The sequence below is a fragment of the Trachemys scripta genome, chromosome 6 (genome assembly GCF_013100865.1).
Source record: "Trachemys scripta elegans isolate TJP31775 chromosome 6, CAS_Tse_1.0, whole genome shotgun sequence".
Taxonomy (NCBI): Eukaryota; Metazoa; Chordata; order Testudines; family Emydidae; genus Trachemys; species Trachemys scripta.
The window spans coordinates 82,437,111-82,455,207 of record NC_048303.1 but is presented as its reverse complement, the minus strand read 5'-3'; the positions used below and the strand labels follow the sequence as shown (position 1 = coordinate 82,455,207).

The 18,097-nt window shown below is 40.9% G+C and overlaps 1 protein-coding gene across 2 annotated transcripts in view; it reads right to left on the bottom strand.

Moving 5' to 3' along the window:
• Positions 1–18,097, bottom strand: part of CNTNAP4 (contactin associated protein family member 4) — a 307,324-nt gene that overhangs the window by 28,513 nt on the left and 260,714 nt on the right. For both annotated transcript variants that reach the window (XM_034773172.1, XM_034773173.1), the window contains 3 exons: positions 12,489–12,659; positions 6,986–7,204; positions 1,266–1,505 (listed from right to left, as the gene is read on the bottom strand). In XM_034773172.1, the coding sequence (XP_034629063.1) occupies positions 1,266–1,505; positions 6,986–7,204; positions 12,489–12,659 (630 nt within the window). The remainder of the gene's footprint in view (positions 1–1,265; positions 1,506–6,985; positions 7,205–12,488; positions 12,660–18,097) is intronic.

Here is an 18,097-nt window from a genome sequence, read left to right as displayed (position 1 = left end):
TAAGAAATAAATTTACCATGTATTGAAGGTTTTATGTAAAAGCAGATAATTTCTCCAAAAGGGGTTTTATCCACTCCCTTTGCAGTTTCTGAGTATATACGACTCCCTTACTGCAAGGTGTGTTTGTGAGGATGTATTGGCTCCCAAATAATAGAAGTGGCAGGAACACAAGGAGCTCCATTTCTGCTTCTTTGGCCTGACCATGAGTGTGATCACTGATAATGATGGGAGTTGAGGTCACTCAGCACTTTGCAGGAGACACTCAACACCTTGTGGGAACAGGCCCTTCATTTTTAGCTGCCTAACAGAATTATTAAAAAATAACAGAAGTATTATTTGGATTATTTTATTACTGAAAACTCAAATCTGTGGCCTTCTAATTGACCATCAGTGCACACAATGAATGGAAAATGTTAACAATTGTGGGCCCATTCATATTCCCTGGATCTACATGCAGTGGGAGCCATTTAGCTCTCTCCTTCAGGAAAATAACATAATTAGATCTTCCCCTTCTCCCCACCCATAATTAACTCCTCTTCTGAAATTTGGATTTGGAAGACAGAAATTAAGTAGCTTGTTGACTGACCTTAAAAATACAAAATACATTCCTTAACGACAATCTTATAAAAGGAAACCAGAAACATTGAAAAACGTGACGGCATCTTTTAACATACAACTTCCCCCGCCCACCTAGAATAAAATGCCCACATGCCCTAGTTTCGTCATTTACCAAGATTAACTGGCTAAACTATTTAGACTTCCTTTTGAAGTTCTCTGGTTCATTATCTGGAAGGTGCAGAAAAACAGTTTTCTAAGCCCTCTTCACATTAGCAAAAGGCATTACCACAGCTAGCAGTTGTAATTTTTGATTCTAATAGCAGAGATGCATCAAGCAGGGAAGGTTACTGATGCTCTTAAGTAATGTGAGTATCAGCTTTAAAAAGTACATACTGAATATAATCTTTGGAGACCCATAACAGGATTTAAGTGAACTATTCACTGGCTCTGCAGAAATACAGCTGAAAGCATATTTTTCTACATTAAAGAAAGGTGAAGTAAAAAGACATTTTTGCAAATAGAAGTTTGAAGTGTATAGACACAACTCTTCAGATAGTGGCGTAGAGCTTGCTCCAGATTGTATGAGTTGGAATAGTTTGCAAGGATTATCATTTTGAATTATTCATAATGACAGAAGAGATCATTTTATAATCAATTCTCAGTAGTTACATGCTTCCACATGTGACAGATTTGCTATTTATGCTTGCCTTTCTTACAGAATGGCCCGGTGTAAGCAGAGAACGCGCAGTCACAAGAGAATCCATTGTATTTCTCTCTACATTTTCCTCCATTGTGACACAGGTTACCGTAGCTGCTACAATGTCCAGGACAACCTGGTTCAACTCCTGGAGTTATTTTTGCTCTCTCTTCCAGGTCCAGGGCTATTCCATTTAACTGCAAAGAACGAATACATCCTAGAAATCCTTTCTGCCTGGATGCTGTTCCACCTGAAATAAATCCATATGAGCTTTTTAAATTTAAAAAGAATGGATGTGTAAGAGCCTCTGTTTTACAGCCCAAACATTCCATTATGGTCTATGCATGTGCAAATATTTATAAGTAACTCTGAATGTATATCTTGGTTTATGTTTTTGTCAAGTAATTACAACAAATTCTTGAAGCTTTTTATCAAAGGAAAAGATTTCACAGAACAAAAGATACCAAGCAAAGGTACGTTGTATTAATTCACAGAAGAGGAATATATGGGCATTAGATTTAAAAAAAACAAAACAACAACAATCCACAATCTCTGTGAGGACAGAGAGTATAGTCCAGTGGTTAGGGCCCCAGCCGGGGAGCTGGCAGATCCAAATTGGATTCTCTGCTCTGCTGCAGACTTCCTGTGTGATTTTGAACAAGTCACTTAGATTCTCAGTGCCTCGGTTCCCCAACTATAAAATAGGGGGAGTACTGCCTTATCTTGCAAAGGTGTTGTGGGTATGAATACATAAAAGACGGTGAGGTCCTCAGGTGTGGGGGTCATATACACACTATAGATAGATAATTTACTCTTCTCTTCTTTAGATTTCTCTGTGTTCTGACTTTTCTATGTTTGTCTTTAAGACTGTAAACTCTTTGGAGCAGAGGTGATCTTTATGTGGAGCACTGAACAGATTATATGGTGCAAAGAGCCATAAAGGCAGAGAATCTGGCCCCTGAGGATTTCCTCTAGTACAAAGGGCATGCAAAGGTGCTTTCCCTGGCAAAAGGAGGCTAGAGTGCCTCTGGCTATTCCTGGCTGACAGAATGAGCTCTTTGGGGCTACAGGCATCCAGGTCAAAGTAAGGGTAGTTCTGAGGCTGCTCTAACTTGTGCTAGGAGCTGAAGTGGTACCCAACCAGCCCCAGAATAGGAAAGGTACAAAAGTGCCTAAAACAGCTTCTCCCTCTACAGCCCAGATAGTGCAGTGAGAGGAGCTAGGTTACATCCATGACTTGGGCTTTCTGTCTATTTTCCATTATCATGACAGTCTTACTTTCTTGCTAATAAGCTTTTTAAGTGGAATATAACCATTATTTTAATGCCCAATACTGTATTTTTTCCATATATGTAAATACCATTGACTTTAGTGGGCTTATCAAGCAAGGAGCACTATTAGAACTCAGCCCTTTGTTTCTGTCAGTGGATCCATCTAAATATTTAGTTACTGCAAGCCTTCACTCAGCAGTCTTTTATATCAACATAAATATTCAGTTGTCACTGCTGCCAGGATATTAACAGATACATACAGTCTTTAGCATTCTCAGCTAGAGCTGAAAAAAGAGAGAGAGATGAAAAAGAAAACCCTAAGAGAAACCTGACTACTGTGGTTTTAGTCCTTTGATCTTACTTACAAATCTTTCTTTGTGGTCTCATATTTGATTTCCATTGTTTCTGTATGGTATGTCTCCTGACAGCTAAAATCTTATTCACAATGGTATTCAGAGAGATGAGGCAATCTACAATCCCTGTGAGAACAATACTTGCCCATTGTTAATAATTGCTGGTCTAACATGCATCTAGAATTAGCTTCCTTTAAAAAGCAAAGACAGCAAATACCATACAAGTCCAATATTGTCTGCAATTCTTATGTATTTCCAAATTTATTTTTAGTTAAAATCCTATATCCAATTTTTCTCAAAAGTCTTTTTTTTTTCCTTTTTTTTATGATTCTAAGAACATATTTACTTCCTCCTTTGAAGAATTTTGGAGCTTTAGTGGAAAAGGTTGATTTTAAGTGTTCATAAAGCAGAATGGGAGAGATGTGGGTTTTAGCTAATGAATTACTTATAACAAGAGCTGGTGTTAATTATTATTAATTATTAATTATTTTTACAAAGTTATTAGGGTTTTTTAGAAATTTGGAGGAAAACTTTAGTTGAAATTTTGTCAGCAACCCTAATCAATACATATGAGAAACAAATACAAACAAAGGCCTTAAGTGTGAATTAAACTTTATAGTATCCTGAAAGATATCTGTTATCTATACACTGGTTTTATGACTTTCTAATGTTATATACTACAATAATGTATCAAATATTTTTGTGAAACATTAATTTGAATGCTTGTTATTTATATACCATCCAAAGTGTATGTACTTTACAAACAAATAAAGGATAATGTTTCTACTCTGAGATTACAATTTTAATACACAAGAAGATGACTCATAGTTAATTATGGCAGTTATTATGCAAATAAGTTGATACATTAATAAGGATTGACTCCGCTAATGCCATTCTTAAACCACTGATGTCCACTGTTAACTAGATGTTTTCACTAGCCTATACAGGCTCAAAAAGTAATGACAGATTGTACAGATAATAAAAATAGACAAATAAAAAGTCTGGTTATCCCTCCCCAAAGAAAAATGTTATTTGACTTAACAGAAAATAATAATAAAAAAATCAACCTGATCATATGAATAAGCTGGGAGTTGTTGAAAAGATACAGTATCCTACAGACTGAGTTAACTGTAAAACAAAATAAATTACAGATTCACATTGATTTATGATTAAACATATGATTTAATTAAAGCCACAAAACATAGACATTAGCTAAAGGCAATTAATGAGTGTCAACAAAATTTTCTGAAGCACAAACATTCACTGTATCAGATGTGGGGAAAACATTTGGGCAAGTAAAGTTAGTTTCGTCAAGCTCTAATAAACCATTTGTATTGCATCAAACTTTTACTATACCGTTTGGATATTATAAATTTAAGCAAACGCCACTTTGTACGACTTCTGCTCCGAAGAGTAATTGCAAAAATCTTTTAGGGATTGCAAGGTACTGCAGTTTACTGTCTTGGGAGGAAGGCAGGGAGGGATAGCTCAGTGGTTTGAGCACTGGCCTGCTAAACCCAGGATTGTGAGTTCAAACCTTGAGGGGGCCACCTAGGGAGCTGGGGCAAAATCAGTACTTAGTCCTGCTAGTGAAGGCGGGGGGCTGGACTCAATGACCTTTCAAGGTCCCTTTCAGTTCTATGAGATATGTTTCCATTTGACCCAAGGATCTAAAATGAAAGGAACCAGCAAATTTTTCATATAATAATAATTAAGACATCTTACCCTGTAACTAAAAAAAAAATGTAAATGCTGTTATAACAGAAGTTATCCATATGTTAGACCTAATTTGAAGAAAGCAATCCAGGCTGCTTATTCAGATAAAAATAAAACCATTTTTGACCTGCTTACCTCACAGTATGAGATGGTCTAAAGACATTTATGCAGGTGAGAAACTATTTGGCTAAATGAATTACAAATCTCTCACTCAAAGCCCATAAGTGAATTGCTGAACAGTGACATTGACTGGCATTGGGAATAAAGGCATAAACAGGTATTGAAACAGTGAAAAATACTGGTCACCAACCTACCAATTTTACAGTGGCATGAGTTATCAGGGATGCATTATCAGTATGTGCCTCTTCTGGAGGACATAATTAATGCCTTACAAGGAAGAGTTTCATTTGTATCAAGTAACAAACAATTCAGAAAAGAAGTTGCACTTCTTAAGTTCCTCCATGAACTTTTCTTATTCTTTTATGAACCCAGTTATATTTTTTTCTCTTCACAACAACCCCTGGCAATGTGTTCCACAGGTTGACTGTGTGTTGTGTGAAGAACATGTTTGTTTTAACCCAGCTGCCTATTGATTTCATTGGGTGACCTCTAGTTCTTGTGTTATGTAAAGGGATAAATAACATTTTGCTATTCATTTTCTCCACACTATTCATGATTTTATAGACCTCTATCATATTCTCGCATAGTCATCTCTTTTCTAAAATGAACAGTCTTTAATCTCTCCTCGTATGGAAGCTGTTCCATTCTCCTAACCATTTTTGTTGCCCTAGTCTGCACCTTTTCCAATTCCAATATACCTTTTTTGAGACTCGGTGACTAGAACGGCAAGCAGTACTCAAGGTGTGAGAATACAAAGGATTCATATAGTGTCATTATGATATTTTCTATTTTATTATCTATCCCTTTCCAAATGGTTCTTAACATTCCGTTACCTTTTTGACTGCTGCTCTGCATTGAGTGGATGTTTTCAGAGAACTATTCACAATAACTCTAAGATCTCCTTTTTTTGAGTGGTAACAGCGAATTTAGACACCATCATTTTGTATGCATATTTGGGATTTTTTTTTTCAATATGTAGTACTTTGCACCTATTAACATTGAATTTCATCTGCCATTTTGTCACCTAGAGAGAACGTGGGTGAGGTAGTATCTTGTTACTTAGAGTATGTTTTTAGGTGTATCTGCCTCTCATACACCCTCTCTCGACTCCCTCAAAAACTCCCTATTTGATGCTCCTTTTTACTAGCTCCTCTGGTTGCTTAGGATCTGGCTTTTTAAATCCCTGTTCTCCCTGAGTTAGCCCCAAACTTTTGTCAAGGGACAAGGGATCAAAGGATAGCAGGATAGAGCCTCGTTAGTAAGCTCTCAACCTAGCTTAGCACACTCCTGCCACAGTCCAGATCTAGTGCTGTCACATTATAGAGGGCACTCACCCCACCCCCACAACAGGTACCTTTGGGAGTCTTCCCTATCTCTTACCCACACAGTTCCTGAGCCAGTGCCACAAGGAATCAAGTTCTCATCAGACTCCCCTGCCTTCCACACAATCCTTGTGTACTAAACCCCAGTCTCTCCTTAATAAAACCACTCCTTTAATAGCTTTCACCTGGCTCATAACCCTGATCCCCTGTGGTTTAATTGTCAACTCCTCCCCAGTATGTAATAAACAAACAAATGAACAAGTTAACATTCTAATGTGAACCTCGCAATGCCTCTTGACTTACATGTGTCTGTCTTCAGAACTACATTTTTCAAGGCATTATATGAGTCTTACATTATCAACAAACAACTTATAAATAATACTGTGTATTTTTGTGTGGATGTTACTAATATTTATTGAACATGTATCACTTATATCACCTAATTTCACTTATATAGTATTTCTACGTTCAAAGAGACTCATAAACATAAATTTAAATTTGTTAGCAGCAATTCTTTCATATATTAAGTAGAAGATGGCCAATACTAGGATCTTTCAGTCAAAATCCCTTCCCCAAAGTATGGTCATTTAAATAAAGATCTGAACTGCTACTGGTTTTGCAAGACCAAATCACAACCTCCCCAGCTGATTTGCATATTAATTAACCTCAGCATAAGTAATTTATTAAAAGTGCTAGTTAAAAGGTAGGTGACCACATCCTGCAGTTGTTACTCAGGCAAGAGTTCAATTAGATTCAATGTGAATTTTGCCTGAGGAAGAACTACAGGCTCAAGCCTTGAATTTGTAAGTGGACTTTGAAAATATTGTATTTCTCCCAGTTTTGTATTAAGGTCTTCATCACACCATATTAATCATATTTAAAAGCCACTGGTTCCTACCATTCTTCTACCCTCACATGCAGATAATAAGGAAAGAAAGGGTCACCCACCTACAAATAGCTGACTGTTGAGCTGCAAACGGATATGTCCATCAGACGGTGCAATGAGAGTCCTTTGGGGAAGCTGATCCACTTGTAGCAATGCTTCTTTGATGTTTCTTTCAGCCTTCACATAGTGCCACTGGTTGTCATTTAAGGGAGTGGGTGATTGCATTGTTACTTCAAAAGGTCCATTTCCCACATCAAATGAAAATGTCACTTCAGATGGAGCTAAAGCAATACATAAGAAACACATAAGTTAGCTCTCACGCATAAGCAAGTTTAGAATCTTGGTCATAAAAAGAAATTCATTAAATGTTAGAAAGGGTTATTTCCTCAAAAGACCTGTCCTATTATTCTCTTCTTCTGGTTATGATGGGATGGTAAAATTATTTGTTTCGTGGACAAATGACTTCCACAGCAATAGGGAGCTATTCTGGCCTCAAAAAAGTCCACTCTTCAGACCATTAGCTATTGAGAACAATAGTGTGTTTAAAGCATGAATACTGAAGTTATGTCCTCAAAGCAAGTATACTAGTTGGGAAACAGTGACTGTGCTAGTTTCTTTAGTTTTAATGTGAATAAAAATCATTTCCTGCCAACATGCTAATTGGCTGTCATTGATACCTTTACATTTTAGTTACCAATACCCAGAGCCGGCTCTAGGGTTTTGGCCACCCCAAGCAGCCAAACAAACAAACAAACAAAAAAAAAGCCATGATTGCGATCGTGATCTGCGGCGGCAATTCGGCGGGAGGTCCTTCGCTCCGAGCAGGAGTGAGGAACCATCCGCTGAATTGCCGCCAAACAGCTGGACGTGCCGCACCTCTCCGAAGTGGCCGCCCTAAGCACCTGCTTGGTAAGCTGGTGCCTGGAGCCGGCCCTGCCAGTACCATTGATTTTTTCCCCCCCAAAACAAGTTACACCCTCAGTAGGCTAAAATCTATTTTCTGATAAGCTGATGAAACTCCCACTGGCATTAAAAGACAGATTTTTGGCTCACAGAGCACAGAAAAGTACTAGTAATGGAAAGTACTAGTCTATTCTAACTAATAGCTGGTAAAGTGTCCAAAGTTTACTTCTTATCTTTGGGCTATAACATACTTTTCTGCACAGTCTTATTTCCAAAAAGTAACTCACATGATTCTTGTCTTGAACTGAAATGCTTGAGTTAAACACAGCAAGATTCTGACTTTGTTCCCAGGAGTACTTAACTCCTTATGACTTCCTTTTTACAGACATTGGAACTACAAAAAGGGGCGTAGTTTGGACTAAGGGGATAATTTTATGCCAAAAAAATAGCTATGTCAGTTCCTGATATACCAAAGTGTAAATTCCTAGTATACTGCTCTCTGTAAACAGCATTACCGGACACCTTTCATGAGCATAACTTATGTTAATATCGACCTTTGGTAGAGTAACTCCCTCTGCAGTCCCATGAGATGCATAGTCAATAGAAACTGGATGGCCACATGTATCTACTCACATAAGCTTCCACTGCAAACCTAGGCACCAATGAATGATAGTAGGCTAGAGTTTCTGCTTACATAATCAATGTAATTCCACTGAAGTATATGAGCTACACCAATTTATATTCTCTGCCTATCTGGACTATTATGTGAATTTGGGACAGCCCCTAGAAGGTTATGGTTCCATAAACAATTACAGTTATTTTGACAGCAAGATATATATATAGTGGTTCTTTTAATATGCTGCTTTAAGAGAAACTACTAATTTTGTTCAAGCAAACACTTTGGTATGTCAAAAAAGGTTACTTTTAGCATGACTAAGATCAGAAATAGAATATAAATTAACATTAGAACTAGTAAGAAAATTTTAAGATTTTCTGTGAAAAGATTTGTTTTCTTTTAAGCTTTTCTCAAAGCCCACAAATGTGTGTGTGTGTGGAGATAGATAGATAGACAGATCTCCACACACACACACACACAGAATTTATAGTAATAAAATCAAATTAAAACTAGTAATCCTTAATCAAACAATTGCCAACCATTTATATTACTGGGGATTTGATTAAAGGACTAAAGACCTAGACCAGAATCTAAGACAATGAAAAGGTTCCTACTGACATCCATGGGGTCTGATTTGAGTTCTAGGGGGAAAGCAATGATATTAAGGGCTAGTCTACACTGGCAATGCTAAAGGATGCCACAGTAGTGCTTTAACGGGCCTTGTGTGGTCATGGCACAGCTCTCACAGCGCCTTAAAACCCCCACCTAAATGAGGGGCATAGCTACTAGCGCTGGTGCACTGTCTACAGTAGCGCTATACAGAACTGAAACTTGCTGCACTCAGAGGGATGTTTTTCACACCCCGAGCCAGTGTAGAAAAGCCTTTAGAGCTGGGCAAAGGGAAACTGAGAAACTTCAAACACTATTTAAAACAAAACACTAGAGGTTTTTAAACTCTTTAGGATGTAGATGGGATCAAGGTATCAGAGTTTTTCACTTTTTAAAATACCTTTAGTTCCACTTTGACCAACTTTGCATGGACTTACACCTCATACATGGAATCCCATTGAAATCTATGGGGTTGCATATAATGCACAAAATTTGGCTTCTGTTGAGTACCTTGCATGGAGCAAAACAAACAGTGGAGTTAAAAAAAAAAGAGCTACCATAGTGTCTGCCTTGTAATTAAAAGGAGCCATATCCTGAAATCAATGTCTAAGCAGAACTCCACTTTGAAGTTAATGGCCAGTTCTGCTTAAAAATGGTATATGGCACAAGAAGACAGGTGTTTCAAGACTGTTTCATATTAAAATGATTGTGAAGGTAAATCTCTTCCACAGCGACTATCTTATCAGACCTCTCAGAATGAAAGGAATGCAGCCACTCAACAGTCACAGTTAATCAATCTCTGCTGTTAACAAACACGACACTGTCAGAATAGTATAGACCAAAACTCAAAGAAAGAGACTCCCTTACTTTTCCTCCAAGAACCAATTCTGTGACCAAAGGAGCAATAAGATCGAGCAATCTTGTCCTCAATGCAAACACAGAACTCTGTCAGATGTACAAGCAACCCTGATTAACTAGGTTTTTACAACATGGAACTGGTCTGCTTACTGGCAGGGGCTGATTAGGGTTTTGTGGGGCTCCTGGGGCAGAACAAGTGGGGATCCCGTTCTGCTTGCAGTCCCCTCTGCCCCGTCCCCCAGAGCTCCTGATGGGGAAATGGGGTCAGGGCACAGGGGCTTGCCCTGCTCTGTCGACCCCATGCATGGGGGCTTGCCTCGCTCTGCCTGCCTGGCGCTCCAGCCAGTGAGCGGAGTCGTGGCACGGGGTGTGTCTGGAGCACCAGGCAGGCAGAGTGGGGCAAGCCCCCATGCCATGACCCTGCTCCTTTGCTGGAGCACCAGACAGACAGGGGGAGCGACGCAAGCCCTTGCACTCTGACCCCACACCTCAGTAGGAGCATTGGGTGGGCGGAGCAGGTTGAGGGCACAGGCCTCAATTGGCCAGGGCCCCTGGGCACAGGCCTCATTGGGCCAATGGCTAATCAGCCACTGCTTACTGGGTGTATGTGATGATTGTGGCAGAATTGAAGAAATATTGTTTTTTTAATCCTGCAAAATAGTGGCATTATTATTATTGTTATTATTATTATTTTAAATAAAAAGCCACTCTGTGTCAAAACTGGTCCAGTTCAGCATTGATCTTCCACTACTAACATTCTTCCCTCTGGCTTCACTAGTCACAAGTCATTATGTGAATAATATGGACATATACCAAACTCAGTATGTGTGAGGGAGAGTTATGAAGATTGTGATGGGTGGGGGTAGGCATGAAATAGGTGTGTATGAATATAAGTATTTATAACAAGAGATAAAGAGTCTTATGATCTCCAGCTGAATTGTATAGATTCTGTGTGTGAAGGGGTGGCTGAATTTCTCCTATTTAGACTGTGTCTACACTGGCAAGTGAAAGACAGAACTTTTGTCATTCAGAGCTGTTAAAAAAGCACCCCCCCCCCAAAAGACAAAAGTTTTGTTGATGACAAGGGCTGGTGTGAACAGTGCTTTGTTGGCAGGAGAGCTAATGCTAACACCACTCCTTGGGGGTGGAAGTTTTTTGTCAGCAGGACAGCTCTCTCCTGCCGACAAACAGCGGCTACTCTGCGCGCCTTTTAGCGGCACGTCTGTAGCAGCACAGCTGTGTCGCTAAAAGCTGTGTAGTGTAGACATAGCCTTAGTATTCATCCAAATGCTTTCCTATATAGATGTGTAACTTCTACCTCATTATACCATTTGTTCTGAAGTTATCAGCATCTTGAGCTTGGAACATCAACATACCACAAGAATATCATTATTGCTTCTGAGGTTCTGCTCTGAAATGCTTAAGAAGAGCATATTATTGAAGTTTTCTGTATTTCATGGCTCTCTAGGCTATTACATCATTGTACTTTATACCAAATCACACTGTTCTAACTAGGGTGACCAGATCACCCAAGTCAAATATCGGGAGCAGCCACTGCTGCAGCTCCCACTGCCACGGGGGAAGGAAACGGCCGATGGCCAAGCTCGGCGGCTGCGGCTCTGACGTCCGGGCCCAAACCCCCCGAGCCCGGGCCTGCTGCGGGGACCTAGCAGCGCATGCTGCGCCCAGCCCCTGGCCAGTCGCGTCTTGGCTGCTGCCCAGCTGCTGCTATCCCGCGGTGGCCCCGGAGTGGGGGCAGCAGGCCCCAGCCCCCCCATCCCGCTCGGGTCCCACAGGGGAATGAACGGGCCTGGGCTGCTGATGCCTCCGCCCTGGGGCCTCCGTGGGATTGCACCAGCTGGGCAGCTGCCCAAACGCGACTGGCCAGGGGCTGGGCGCAGCGTCCGCGCTGCTGGCTCCACGCAGCAGGCCTGGGCTCGGGTGCCAGAGCCGCAGCTGCAGAGCTTGGCCATCGGCTGCTTCCTCCCCCCGCGGCAGTGGGAGCTGCAGCAGCGGCTGCTCCCGAGTCCTGCTGCCCGGGGGGGGAGAACAGCCACCGCCTGGCCCCGCGGGCTGTCCCCCTACTCTCCCTACCACCCAACTGAGTCCCACCTGCACTGGGGCCAGGCCGGACTCTCACTCACCCCGGCCCCGTGCTTCCCCTGCATCTCCAGGGCCTCCCTCCAGCACTTGTGGAGGGAGGAGGAATAGTGAGCCTGGGGAAGAGGCGGGGATTTGGGGAGGGAGCCAATGGATGGAGGGGGGGTGGAGTCGGGGTGGGGTGGGTGGGCGCGAGCACTTCTGGGTTCCAGAGCATTTCCTTGTTTGTCCAGTGTCCTGAATGCACATCAGTCAGGACGCGGGACAAACAAGGAAATATCGGGACAGTCCCGATAAAATCGGGACATCTGGTCACCCTAGTTCTAACCAAATACAATTCAATGATACTGTTGCCTAATATGGAAAAATATTAGGGGAAAATAGGTTCTCTCTCATTTGAATTCAGCATTACAAAGTGCTAATTTTTTACAATCTAAATGAAAGCAAAAACCAAAAATCGTTTATTAAATATGACTTACAATGCAGCTCTATCCTTATGAAGTCTTTAATCCCCAGGTTCTCTAAAAACATGCCAGAGGAAGCTGTAGTCTTAAAGAAAAATGACACATCTGCACTGAGTTCTCCATGGAAAGTAGGGAAATGAAGATATGAGGCCTCAGTATTGAAGGAGGCTGAATTCCAAAACGTCCCTGGTTACAGCAAAACAAAACATTAAATGAAACAGCAAAGTCTAATATTGTTTTTAACCTTTACAACTAATGAAGCAAAGAATCCAATGCAAGAAACAGTTTGTAATGTATGTTATTATGCATCTCTACTCTTAGAAGAACATGTAAACACTGATTTTATGTGAATTGTGATCATAGCCCTGCTATAATATGTTACATGTGTGATCGTGGGTGGAATTGTCACTTATAATAAAGAAGAAAAGCTTATTTATACGCATAGAGCCAGACCCTGCAGTTGTTGAAGGCAATGGGAGTTCTTCTACTAACTGCAAGGCAGTAGGATAAGTCTCTTCACTTCTATGGAAGTACCGTAGTTAACTAGTGTCCACAATGTTTTACCCTTTAATTGATTAAAAAATTAGGGACTCATACTGCTTTTTTACTCTCATGAGTAGTGAGACTGAAGTCAACATCACTACTTGAGTAATGGTTATAAGGTCAGATCCATAGATTCCAATGGTCTTATTTTTCCATCAGCTGATATTTCATTATAATTTGTTGAATTTTGCTCTCAACTATTCAAAAGCTTATCTAAAATCCCTAATAGAACTAAATCTAATGGGGATGTGCTCTACATTCACGGGGCCCAATTAGAAACACCTTGTTCTTATTACTGACTTCTTATATGTATATCTATCTTTTTAATAAGCTATATTGCTTTCTAAATCAAATGAGGCATCCAATATCTTCTTATGTAATTGAACAAGGGCAGTGCATATTTTACTGCTAATGCTGTGATTTAGTATGAAATAGATGCAAAAATATGACTTTAGCTCCAAGCACTCTGAATTTTTGAAAAAAATCCTGATTTTCTAAACTTTTCTCTTACCTGCAATATAGATCTCTAGAACACATTGTGCCCTTTGGGGCCTCATTCAAACCCATTGAAGTTAATGGAAATACTCCCTTTGACTTCAGTGGGATTTGAATCAGGGTTCCAATCCTCACATAAAGCTCTCACTGATTTCAAAATTTTGTGGTTTTTTTTGTGGGGTGTTTGTTGGGGGTGTTGGTGTGTGTGGGGAAGCAATCCGTACCGCATTGTGAATAAGAACTCTGCATTTGGGTTTGAAGGGAATCATTTTGCTCTTAAAGAGAAATTCTACATGTTAATCTTATTGTCTGCTATACCCATTGCCTCCTTTGTGAAGTAGTGGAGTGACTACATCTCATCTCATATTTTGCTTTCTCTCCCTCAAATGTGGGTACTGCAGATCTGGCCATTTGAGGGCTTTGGAGAGTGACACTTCCCCAGTACACAGTCAACATTCAATCAAGAGCTAACCCCATATCTGGGATACAACTGGGTGTCTTTTTGGTTGAAGGTCCAGCTAACCCTGACAACTAGAACTCAGCCTTTCACCCAGATAGCCCAGGTGTCCAGCCTCCCTGTCTCTGGGAACTGGAGAGGCAGAGAGCCCAGGTGCCCAACCTCTCTGGCCTGAGAGATGAAGGAGGAGTCTGAAAGCTGGGGAGGCACAGAGTGAGTGTGCTCAGTTTTGGCAGCCCTCCTGAAAAGCTTTTGCCAATTTCACTTTCTGACCGTTGGCGGAAAGTGAAATTGACAAGGGCCTTCCGAATAGTCCTTCGTTATCCCAATGGAAAAGTGGAATTTTTTGATAAAATTCAAGTTTTCTTGTGGAAAATTTTGGTTTTCCAAAAAGGGCCTTTTTGATGGAAAATAATTGAAATGAAAAAAATCCCAACATCTCTACTTACAAGATTCTTTAATTACTCCCTACACCTATGTGCATACCAGGTATTCTTCCTGCACAGTTCCTATTTAGAATATGGAAGTATCTGTAGAAGCATTATTTCCACAATGACATCAGGATACAACAGTGTAGGAGGATCTTTCAGTAGCACAGCGCTGACATTGTGGCATTGTGCCAGCCACTCCCTGTGATTGGTGTAGATGCCACAGCCAGGGCAAAGGATCATCCCTGCAATGTGGCACACCCCCGCTGGCATAATAGATGCTTGGGGCTGTTGCCTGCCAGTATAAGTTAGAGAAATAATCAGGCCAATGTTATTTACACCAGAGGACTGGAGCAGTTAAAAGATGGCCTAGGACTGGGGGAGTAAAAGAGTGGCTTTTCACCTGACTCTCTTGAGTTGTGTTGTGGGCTCCTGAGCTGCAGTCAAGAACCTGCATAATCCCATGGCGGGGAAAAAAACCTGAAGAAAAGACCTAACATTCTGGAGTCATTTCTTTTAGCCCCTTTTGTTTTTTCACTGTCTCAGACCATATTGAACTTCACTGCAAGTATGGTTAGTGCATGTACTAGCTATTTAGTAAATAATGGGCTAGTTGTTGCCAGTAATTCAACACAGTTGGAAATTTAATACTAGCAATTTATACAAAATGGGTTAAACATTGCTGGCAATTAGAAGGGGAAAAAAAAAGACAATTGTCCAGCATAGAAATTATGTGATTAGCTCCAATGAACCATTTGAATATGCATCTGAATGGCAATGGGCCTTTAGCATGGGGGACAGATTCGATAATTGCCACTCGTTCATCATTTGGCAAGTGAACTAGAACATTTTAAGGTAAAAGGTAGAAAACTCCCCTTCTCCTTTGATTATGATAGCTCTGATCTCTTTTTGAGACCCTCATATGGAAAGTGCCACTGAAGTCCAAAGTTGAAAGTATAATTCTTCCTATTCCTCCCTTACTCCATCTTTCTTTTCTTTTCTTTTTTACTGCATTATCCCAACCCTGAAACAGATACATAAAGTATTTATGAATATTAAGATATTAAAGGGACAGCCACAAAAAGACCCCCATTAGTAAATATATAGTCCCAGATCCTCTGCTGCGGCAAATTGGTGTGGCAAAAGAGATACTTCGGTGTACAATATCTGAGGATCTGGCCCACAGTCTCTGTTTAGTAAGCTGAAACTAACATCATGGAATAAGGAAATTGACTATATTTAGCATTTTATTTGAGATGGTAAGACTTGAACCTCCACAAGGACTAAAGAAAAAGCAGAACAAAGGCAGCCCTGTTTGCTATAAATAAAACAACACCCATATCCATACTGCAAATAATACTTTGTTTTCAAGATTTCAGAGATTCATTAAAGAGAATATTCATTAACAAATCATCTTTTATCTTACCAATTTTAAAATAAAATATAAAAAGACAGGAAGAAAAATAAAAACATGACAGTCAAGTTAGTAGTTTTGAACGCTACAAAGCTAATAAAAAAGGACTCCTTCGCAACAACTTCTTAGTTGTAAAAAGTCATTGGAGCTGTCTAATATTTGTGTCAGAACATCATTCTTTTTTTATTTGTAACAGCTCCTCTGTTGATACTTTTAAGTGCTGTATCACATACTCTATATGTGAAACTCCAGCAGGGATCAAAGTGAAGGGAAAAAAGTAAACAAAACCAAATAGCTGCAAGTGCGAAACAATTTACAGTTTTTAGTGCAGATCAATTGGCAAAAAGAATATAGTTTTCTGTAGATGTTTCCTGCGGGTGTGTGTTGGGGCTGGGGGAGGCAAGACAAAACTTTGCCTGGCATGGCTCAAAATTTACCCATCTCTTACAGATGAGTTTAGCTAAAGCACAGAACTGGTAATCAGGAGATCTAGATTCTGTTCTCTAAGATGCCTCAGATTTCCTGTGTGATGATGAGCCAGATATTTAATCTCATCCCAATTTCCCCAGGTATAAAATGGAGATAATACTGTCATATCTCAGAGGGGTGTGTAGTGAAGCTTAATATATTAACATTTCTAACACACGCAGAGGTCCCCCAATGTATATAAGAGCCACATGCTGGTCCCACTGAAGTCAGAAGCTTTGTGTTTCATCTAAAGTCAGATCCTTACCATGTTTAAGTGCACATTATTACTATTACTTTATAAAGCTGTACTTTTATTGAAAATTTAATATCCTGCCAAGCCTTACAGAACTAGTCCAACTGACTTCCATGAAACTATCAGCATGAGTAGGGTGTGCAGTATTTAGCCTATAGATGAAGAGGCTTTTTGGTCTAGTTTACTCCATTTTGCCTTCTATCCTGATAGTCTGGTTTTGTTTCTATGTGGATGTGGTTGCTGCTTCCCAAGTGCCCCCTCATGGCCTGGGGTGGCTTTGTGGTACATTGTGTCAGTTTCTCTTTCCATGGGGCGTCTTAACCTCGGCAGCCCCCGATCCAATGGTATCAAAACAAGGTGCTCAATCTAGGGCCTGGTCTACACTAGCAGGTTATGTCGAATTTAGCAGCGCTAAATCGAATTAACTCTGCACCCGTCCACACAACAAAGCTATTTAGTTTGACATAGAGGTCTCCTAAATTCGACTTCTGTACTCCTCCCCAACGAGGGGAGTAGCGCTAAATTCGACATGGCCATGTCGAATTAGGGTAGGTGTGGATGGAAATCGATGCTAATAGCTCCGGAAGCTATCCCACAGTGCACCACTCTGTTGATGCTCTGGACAGCAGTCAGAGCTCAGATGCTCTGACCAGCCCTCAGGAAAAGCCCCGGGAAAATTTGAATTCCTTTTCCTGTCTGGGCAGTTTGAATCTCATTTCCTGTTTGGACATCGTGGCGAGCTCAGCAGCACTGGCAACGATGCAGAGCTCTCCAGCAGAGATGGCCATGCAATCTCAGAATAGAAAGAGGGCCCCGGCATGGACTGATCGGGAAGTCTTGGATCTGATCGCTGTGTGGGGCGATGAGTCCGTGCTTTCAGAGCTGTGATCGAAAAGACGGAATGCAAAGATCTACGAGAAGATCTCCAAAGCAATGACAGAGAGAGGATACAGCCGGGATGCAACGCAGTGCCGCGTGAAAATCAAGGAGCTGAGACAAGGCTACCAGAAGACCAAAGAGGCAAACGGATGCTCCGGATCCCAGCTGCAGACATGCCGTTTCTACGAGGCACTGCATTCCATCCTAGGTGCGGCCGCCACCACTACCCCACCACTGACCGTGGACTCTGAGGATGGGATATTGTCCACGCCCGCTTCCTCTGAGATGGTAGTGGACGGGGATGAAGAGGAAGGAGATGAGGAGGACGAGGCAGTCGACAGTGCTTACAACGCTGATTTCCCAGACAGCCAGGATTTCTTCATCACCCTCACAGAGATCCTGTACCAACCGTCTCCAGGCGTTAACCCGGACCCAGAATCAGGGGAAGGATCAGCCGGTAAGTGGTTTAAACATGTAAACATTTATTTATAAAAGAATATAAATATTAATTGTGGCTTTTTCATGATTAGATTGTCCTAGGCACTTAAAGTTCTAGTCTTTGGCAGTGCAACTGCTGCAAAAAAATCTAACAATGTCCGGTAAATCTTGATTGGTTTGCCCTAGATGCTGTACTGTTTAGCCCTTGCCAGTGCAGCTACAGTAAAATTCGGTCAATATATCCGGGGA